A 9,336-nucleotide genomic window follows, 5' to 3' on the forward strand; every position below is an offset into this window, starting at 1 on the left:
TGATGTTTGATGATTGTTCTGAGTTGATCAAGGAATATTTCATCTGATGCATTGGAAGAAGTTGAATACTGCTACCTATTGGATTGCTTGCTTGGATATTTTGGCTGTCTTTATTTGATGCCATGACCTTCATATAATTGTTTGGATATTGCTTATGTTTGTTGCCTGCTAAAGTCCAAAAAAAATGGGTTTCTATATGACATTTTTGTCTGTTGGATTGAATCCCATTGGTCAGATCTTTTCAACCATTAACTTTTAATTTTTGTATAGGGTAGTCCATTCATCTCCTCCCATTTATTTAATTTCAAAATTTCTCCCTCTTTTCAAAAACCTTCTTTGCTTGTGATTTCAAACTTATATATGTTTTAATGATTAGAAACTTTGGCCTTATGCCAATGAATTTTAAAACCTTTTCTTAGTCAAACTTATAAATGAACTTAACAATATTGACTTTAATTTCAAAAAGATAAAAAAGAACTAACAACCCCATGCAAAACTTTGGCCTTTTGTGCCTTCTTATTAAACTTTTGTTAAAATCAATTCACCAAATTCTTAGAAATTTTTACCATGAACTACTAGGTTTTGATCCCTCATTTTTATGTTGGTACGTAGGCACAAGACCGAAGGTCTTGTCAAACACAAAAATATAATAAATGAATTATTTTCTCATCCCTCCACTCTATATTTTATCAAACATCATTTTGACCAAATCACTTGCACACAAGAAAGGTCTCCCTAGGAGTACCTAGGACACTTTGGGTGCTAATACCTTCCCTCTGTGTAACCAACCCCCTTACTTGTAATCTCTGGCATTTTATTAGTTTTGATTTGAAAACTTATTATCTTTGGGTTTTGTTCGTACTTTTCCCTTTTTCTTTGGAAACAATAAAAGTGCGGGGGAGACTCTGGTTTTATTGACGTTAAGCTTATCCATAGCTTGATGGTCATGAATTTACCGCTACACATACCTTTGACAATTGTAAAACTGAATGTGATTCTTGTCTGGATTTTGACCACCACCTCTTCCCCTACCTGCAACACCACCTCTTTGGTTGTCTTGGTTCCAGGGTTTTCTCTGATTCGACCAGTTTCCTTGTTTTTGATTTTGACCAGTCGAATTGTTGTAACCTACTTTGCCTTTGTTGTCATTCCTACTTCCTTTGCCTTTTCTTTCTTTTATTGATTGAGTCTGCAAAGCCATATCGCTCTTTGACTTTCCTGCAGCTCTTTCAGCCATTCTTTGTTCATGAGATTCAAGTGTCCCTTAAAGTTATTCCTTTGTCAGTTTTGACAAATCTTTCGACTCTTCTATGGCTACTACCATGTGGTTGAACTTTGGAGCCAATGACCTCAAGATCTTTCCAACAATAGATCTTGATGTCAACACTTCTCCACATACCTTGATTTGATTCACTGGTCTCGTAACCTTGGTGAAGAAATCGGTTATGCTTTCATTGTCTTCCATTTGAAGTAATTCATACGTCCTTTTGTGAGTTTGTAACCTCACATCTTTCATCTTCTTTGCGCCTCCAAATGATTTCTCCAGAATTTCTCATGCTTCTTTCGCTGACTCTGCATCACTAACCTTTTCAAAGTTATCTGTATCAACACATTGATGGATTATAAAGAGGGCTTTATAATCTTTCTTCTTCAATTCTTTATGTGCAGTCTTTTCTTGATCTGTCACGTTTTCTGCAAGCGTTGTTACTCCTTCCTTCACAAGATCCCAAAGATCTTGATAACAGAACATAATATTTATCTACTTGCACCAATTCTCATAATTGTTGTTCTTGAGAATCGGAAGATTTGCTGGAAAATACCCGTTTGGATGATTCGTTGCTATAGTGATTTTCTTCCCACGAATCAATTAAATCGGAGCTCTTGATACCAGATGTTAGAAATCCCGCAAAAACTATGGAGAATTTCAATCAATCTTAATGAATAAGATTGTTATTAACCACACAATAGCAATGAAAAGAGAAGAACAATTGAGAAATAAAGTAAAGAACGATGAAGGAGAAGAGTAATAAAATTCTATAGAGTTTCTCTCTGCCCACAAACTGTGGAAAACTTCTGATTCACTTTGCAACTGGAAAATACTGTGAATACAACGTTATGAATGTTTTATTCACTTCATTACTAAAAATAAGGGTTACTCCCTCTATTTTTTAACATGTATTTACTCTTTCAAACATCTTAAACTAGTTTTTTTTCTTTTCTCTTTTGTCAGCTCTGCAGGTTAGACACATTAGAGTGTCTTACCTTTAACTTGAAATTCTAACTTTTAAAACATGCATTGTATGCTGCAATTCATCCATATATAATTTGTTATAATACTTATAAAAAAGATAACATTACATGCATTCAAAACATTGCATTCAACCCCCAAAAAAGGCTATACGATATACTTAGACCCCCCTATGCCTTTCTCTTTATATATAAACTCATAATTACCACATAACCAAAACAGGTAATTAATTTATTCAGTGACTGTTTGTGCCTCATAAGACTAAACCCAAAGAGCTCCAGCTTTTTTAAGCATTGGAATCAATGTGCGATTAAGATGAAGACTCATGACTTGATTAGCTCCACCAACAAGCTCGCCACCAATATAAACAGTTGGAACAGATGGAGAACAACCGAGTCTTAATAGTGCTTGTTCAATCTCTCTCCCTCTTTGTATCTCATCAAGTTCATAAATAGCTGCATTCACACCAAAGTCACAAAAAAGCGTCTTTATGGTATGACTCATGCAACAAGAACTCTTGCTGAATATCACCACTGGTCTCTCTGAAACCATCTTTGTCACTCTCTCCATTGTGATACAAGTTTTGATATGTGAGGAATGTGTTGATATGAAGTGTGTTGTTGAGATAAGCTAAATTTGGCGTCCTTTATATAGGGTTTTGAAGGGAATAAATTAAGCCTTGGAGGGAAATAAAACGGAGAAAAGTGAAGAATCTTATATTTGGGTAAGTTTTCAAAATCTTTGAAAGTGATTGATCAACTAAGTTTGCTTTTTTACGTACGAAAAGCGATTCTTTATTCATGCGTTGATTGCATGCATACTGAAAACAAATCATTACAATTCCTTGGTACGACAACTTGTTAGTTAACTTACGTTTTGGTTTTTTTGCATATTTGCATTGCATATATACGACAACTTCCATTGGGGGAATAATAATAATAATAATAATAATAATAATAATAATAATAATAATAATAATAATAATAATAATAATAATAATAATAATAATAATAATAATAATAATAATAATAATAATAATAATAATAATAATAATAATAATAATAATAATAATAATGTAGTTATATTAATTAAGCAGTAGAAAAAATAGAATATAACGGAAAGCCTTGGAACCTATTTTAATACAGTATTAAACTATATTTTTATTTATTTAGGAATAGCTTTTTATTTTTCCAAACACTGAATTTTTTATATGATGTATCTATCTTTGAGCATATGTTGCGTTGGAAGAAAAAGAAAAATTGGATTTATTCCATTGGGACCTCTATCTTTCCCAAGTAGGATTCGCATCCAATTCTAGAAAAGGAAATAAGATTAGAGATGTGTGTGCAACAGGAATTTTAATTAAAAAAACTATTAGACATGTATTTCTATTATTTATTTATCAATTTAAATTTTTTATCTATTTTTTTTAAGATTCATAATAGTAAAAGAAATTCTTAAGAAACAATACTGAAAATTATTAATATATTCTAGGAATTGTCGAGATAATGCATATATGCATTGTGCTTGGCTTTACTGTCCTGATATCTATAGAAAATTCTATCTAAATTTAAAAGCTAATATATTGTTCTTTACTTTTATTTCTTTATTGTTTTAAATTGTGGCATAGTAACCACTGGCTAGAGGAATATTTGGGGAACAAATGATGATGTTTATGTTCATGTCAACAACTAGGAGAATCTCACGTTTACATATATATTGTGTTTGTCAAGTTTCTCGTGGCGCTGCATTTTTGCGATGACTATCTTTTTATCAATACCCAGCCTAAAAAGGCTTTAAAATGTACACTGTATATTGAGGGTTCCCCAAAATTTGATCGATTTAAAATGTAATATATATATATATATATATATATATATATATATATATATATATATATATATATATATATATATATATATATATATTATATATATATATATATATATATATATATATAATTGGACAAGTCCATTCGTTCTTTCATTTGAAAATATGACTCCTCCTAAATATTGTGGTGTTTTAAGTTTTTTAATTTAGATATTTATTCAAAATGCCAACAATGATTTCATTGAAGATATTTATTAAAATGTCAACCATTAATCAAACCTAAAATGACATCAACTGCTGCATACAAATTTCAATTTTTTAATTATATACAAATTGATCACAATCAACAATAATATTCTGCTTGAGTCACAAATCAACTAAACAACTCGAACTTTAGAAATACATCTCTTATCACAAATCCAACTATAACTCAAATTTTCAAATTTATGTTTTTATAATAAATCACAAAATAATTCATACTTTAAAAATTATCCATATACTAATATGGTTAACCAAGAAATTTTAAAAGAGAGAAATTCGACTGAAAAATCAGCTGAAATTTTTACATACACAAGGCAAAGTTAAGATGTCTTTCGACTAAAGACTTTAGAAAAAAAAACATTTGACACTGAGAAGTCTGGTCTGGGATTTAATGGAATGTCAGATTTAAATTTTAAACTGAAGTAATTGTCTTGTGGTCTTATCCAAAACACCAAGGACACATGGGTATCAATCGAAGGCTAACCGGGCATGCAAAGGTGACGTGTCAGATTGAAAGGCATTGTAACATTAGAAGACCGTTAGTTCGTAGCATTATAAATAAGAGTTCTAGTGTTAAGATTCAGGAGTGACAAGTGCATCGTCGATGCCAGGAGTAGTGGTTTCATTGCCAATGGCAACAAGTATTCCAACCACTCTTAGGCCCACACACGATCCTTTAGTGGACCTTAATCCCTCTTATATGCAAAGTTTCATAATGCCACAAGTGCCGAGGAATTTCCCACATGGTATGTCAACTGCAATGATGGCAGGACTACATAGTAACGCTTCAAAGTATGCAGAGAATAATACAACAATGGTGTCTTCGTTGAATCCATACATAGCATCAGGGTATGCCATTAGCCACCCTAGTCGAGCGACATAACATGGAGGGACTGCATTTGCTCCCCCAAACACGTATACTCTTACGACAAACTCCATGTTGTCCATAAGACAACAAATGGATGAAAGCAACCGTGAGATGGTTAATATTCTTACTCAGCAAATTGGTACAGTGTTCAACCCCCTAATTTAGAAGACTAACCATAGTTACCAACTACTGAAAAATCAAATGGGCTTAATAGCCGATTTTTCGGGTGCCCCTCAGGCCCACGCACGTCCAATCCCTCAGATTGCGCCAGTCACGCCGATAAGGATGCTTGACAATGGAGTTGCTCCTTTTAATCAAGGGAAACAACAAGAAGAGGTACCTCAACCTGTCGAACTCCCTATAATAATGAAAGTATAGGAACATATAGGTCAAGTTAACTATGGGATAGTTATGGTGGGAAAGAATCAAGACGCTGAGGAGGTGGTCAAGAATGTTCGACAAGATAACCTAAGGGGGCAAAATAATCTAGCCTATATAGTCGAAAATATTCTTTCTCAGAATGGCCTTAATGTAGGATTACATAAACCAAACTTTGTGTCTCCTTTGACTGAATATGTTCTGCAAATAGAACTTCCCAAAGGGTGGAAAGTCCCTAAGTTCACCAAGTTCGTAGGAGACACAAGTGAGTCGGATGTCGAACATATTGCTTGATACCAAACTGAGGCAGAGATATAGCAAATAATGAGAATTTGAAAATGAGATTTTTTCCAAATTCATTAACAAAAAAAAATTTCATGGTTCACAAAACGCCACCTCATTCCATACATAACTAGAATCAATTAGAGAGAGTGTTCCATGAACATTTTTATATGGGACAGTCGAAAATTAGTCTCAAAGAATTGGCTAGCGTAAGTCGTAGCGCCTAAGTCAATTGAGAATTATCTAAATAGGTTCGGATATTAAAAGTAAGGTGCTTTACCCAAGTGCTTGAGCATGAACTGGTCGAAATGGCTGATGAGGGTCTTGATAATTCTATTGGAAAGAAACTAGACATCCAATATCTGAGAGATATGACTCAGTTGGCTGAAAGAGTTCGACGGGTCGAACGCCTGGAGTCTGAGAAAGCCAGGATGAGAAAATTTCAAAATAAAAAAAAGGAAGGTTGTCTATATAGAGGCAGCTGAAAGAGACCGGGATTATGATATAGGATATGAGGAGGTCGAAGAGAACGACGTGAACGTGGCGGAACTTAAGGCAGGACCTCCCTACGTTTGTAAATTATTAAAACGATCTGACGGAAAGAATTTGGTCGAGTCAAAAAATTGACAAGTTTGTCGGCAAAACGTACACCTTCGACTTAATTAAGTGTGACGAGATTTTTGACCTCTTAATTGTTGATGGCCAAATTATAGTCCATAAAGGACTAAAAACGTCACCTTTAGAGCAACATAAGAAAATAGAGTTTTGTAAGTTTCATAACTTTATGGGCCATAAAACCTCTCATTGTATCATTTTTGGGGATTTGGTGCAACGAGCGTTGGCCGAGGGAAGACTAAAGTTTGCTGACAAAGCTAAGTCCCCAGTGCAGGTTGGTTCTGACCCTCTGCAAATCAAGGATGCGATTTATACTGAGTCACTCGAGTGCTTGATGGTCGAAGCTACTGAGAGCCCCGACGTGGAGATGGAGGTCTCTGAGTCAAACTATGTTGAGAAGGTAAAGGCAGTTTATCCACTACTAAGGAGGAGCATGTCGACTTGCTCAACAGAGTGAAACTGAAAAGCTCATAAGGGATGTTATGCCCCAAGTGTTGCGCTATGTTATTTGAGATGGAGGAGACCATTATTTGTCCATCAGGAACCAATAGTTACTAATCTACTTTCTGTATTCCAAGACTTAAGCCCATCACTGAATGTAAATAAATGGAGTTGGAATCATTTTAAATATGGTGTCTTCTTTGTGGCCTCTGATTATCAAGCTCAAATGGATCGTAAAAATTATTATATTCTCTCTCATCTTCATGTCAATTCGACCATTTCCCTCATCTCGGTTAGTTGGAGTCCTTTGAAGGTGATTATTATTTTTTGACAACTCTTGCAAGATAGGTTCTCTTCTAGAGAGAAAATTTTAAAGTGTGGTGTGATTGTTGATCTTAAAGGAGTCTCCTGTCCTTTTTTGTGAGGATTTGATTGAGTTGCCTTCTCATTTGTTTGTTACATGTGAGATTATTTCGACCGTGTGGTATAATATCTAAGGAGTTTAGGATTGTTTTTAGTTTATGCTCTCTTTGAGTGATACGCCGGAGGTTATGAGTGATTTTGCTAGGACCTGTCATACAATTGTTTGGATTATTTGATGTTCAAATAACATTAAATTTTTTAGTGATTCAACAAACGTGGAAGTGAAAGAGAAAAACATTCTTCTAATTTGGAAATGATTCATATGAAGATTAACGGAGAACTCATGTATTTTTTTTATTGCCTTAAAAACTTTATCTTTTGACTTAATCAAACAAGGATCATAGAGTTTTATTTTGGTTATAGGTTTGGTTGTGTTTTTGGTGCTTCTCTTAGAGGGCTTTGTTCAGCTGATGTTCAGCTGACATGGTGGTCCTTGTGGTTGAGCTCTAGCCTACACTTTTGGAATGGAGTGTTTAGTCTATTTGATTTTCTCTAGAGATGTATTTCTGTTGGTCTATTAGTTTCTTTTGGTTTTTGTCTAGGTTTTTGTCTAGACTCTTATTTTATCCATTCTTGTTATTAATATACTACCTCCGTTTTTTATTATAAGTCGTTTTGGGAAAATATTTTGTACCACAATATAAGTCGTTTTATAATATCAATGAGTCATTAATGTTATTTTTCCTATTATACCCTTAAATATTTATTATTCTCTCTTCTTTCAATTATATCAATTTATCTTTCCAATATCATTAATGAAGGACAACTTTGTAAAATCCTTCATCATTTCTCTTTTTTATACCACAATTATTACATTTCTTAATACGTGTGAAAAGTCAAAAACGACTTATAATAAAAAACGGAGGGAGTATTATTTTGTTATTTAAAAAAACTATTATAAATATTAAAAAAATATTACAAAATTCTTAAAACATGCATAACGTGTTGCAACTCCTCCATATAATTTGTTATTAATAACATGCATCAAAAATCATTGCATTAGTTCCAAAAAAAAAAGGCTAAACGATAGACTTAGACCCCACCCCCTATTGTTGTTGCATAGTTGCATATAGTGCGGTGGTGGTGTAAGATACTAGTCCTTCAACAGCACCCAAGTCTATCAATTAAGTTAAACCTATTATTACTTGGGGCCATAAACTTTAATATTAACTCATCAAATATATATTCTTCCTTTCTCTATATATAAACTCACAATTACCACATAACCAAAACAGGTAATTAATTTATTCACTGACTGTGCCTGCTAAAACTAAACCCAAAGAGCTCCAGCTTTTTTAAGCATTGGAATCAAAGAACGGTTAAGATGAAGACTCATAACTTGATTAGCTCCACCAATAAGCTCACCACCAATGAAAACAGTTGGAACAGATGGAGAAGAACCAAGTCTTGAAAGTGCTTGTTCAATCTCTCTCCCTCTTGATATCTCATCAAGTTCATAAACTGCTGGATTCACACCAAAGTCACAAAAAAGTGTCTTTATGGTATGACTCATGCAACATGAACTCTTGCTGAATATTACAACCGGTCTCTCTGAAACCATCTTTGTCACTCTCTCCATTATGATACAATTGTGGAAATTGTTGATATGTTAAGAATGTGTGTAGGAGGTGTGTTGTTGAGATAAACAAAATGTGGCATGCTTTATATAGAGGTTTGAGGAGAAGAAAAAACTGTGTTAGGAAAGAAGTGGAGAATCGTGGATTAGATATTTAGGTCGCTTTCAAAATCATTGAAATTGATTGATCAATTAAGTCTTCTTTTTTACAACTAGTTAAAACGATTCTTTGTCCATGCATGGATTGCATGCATCAAAACAAATCACGACAAGTCCTTGGTACGACAACTTCTTAGCGTACGTTTTGTTTTTTTCACGATAGAATATTTGCACTGCATATATACTCGTCTTCCAGATGAGGAATAATATAATAATAATAATAATGTAATTCTATTGAATAGTAAAAGAAGAATA

General features: G+C 33.6%; 2 protein-coding genes across 2 annotated transcripts; both read right to left on the reverse strand.

The window, feature by feature from the left end:
• Positions 1–2,061: 2,061 nt before the first annotated feature.
• Positions 2,062–2,879, reverse strand: LOC127073342 (monothiol glutaredoxin-S2). Its single transcript, XM_051014494.1, has one exon. It carries the CDS (start codon positions 2,816–2,818, stop codon positions 2,510–2,512), a length of 309 nt encoding a protein of 102 aa, XP_050870451.1. The 5' UTR covers positions 2,819–2,879; the 3' UTR covers positions 2,062–2,509.
• Positions 2,880–8,289: 5,410 nt separating this feature from the next.
• On the reverse strand, positions 8,290–8,992 carry LOC127073343 (monothiol glutaredoxin-S2). Its single transcript, XM_051014495.1, has one exon. It carries the CDS (start codon positions 8,923–8,925, stop codon positions 8,617–8,619), a length of 309 nt encoding a protein of 102 aa, XP_050870452.1. The 5' UTR covers positions 8,926–8,992; the 3' UTR covers positions 8,290–8,616.
• Between the last annotated feature and the right edge of the window lie 344 nt (positions 8,993–9,336).

Source organism: Lathyrus oleraceus, chromosome 4 (assembly GCF_024323335.1).
Source record: "Lathyrus oleraceus cultivar Zhongwan6 chromosome 4, CAAS_Psat_ZW6_1.0, whole genome shotgun sequence".
NCBI classification, from domain to species: Eukaryota; Viridiplantae; Streptophyta; class Magnoliopsida; order Fabales; family Fabaceae; genus Lathyrus; species Lathyrus oleraceus.

Coding starts and splice junctions, on each gene's coding strand:
- LOC127073342 (XM_051014494.1), bottom strand. CDS start 2,818: ATGGAGAGAGTGACAAAGATGGTTTCAGAGAGACCAGTGGTGATATTC.
- LOC127073343 (XM_051014495.1), bottom strand. CDS start 8,925: ATGGAGAGAGTGACAAAGATGGTTTCAGAGAGACCGGTTGTAATATTC.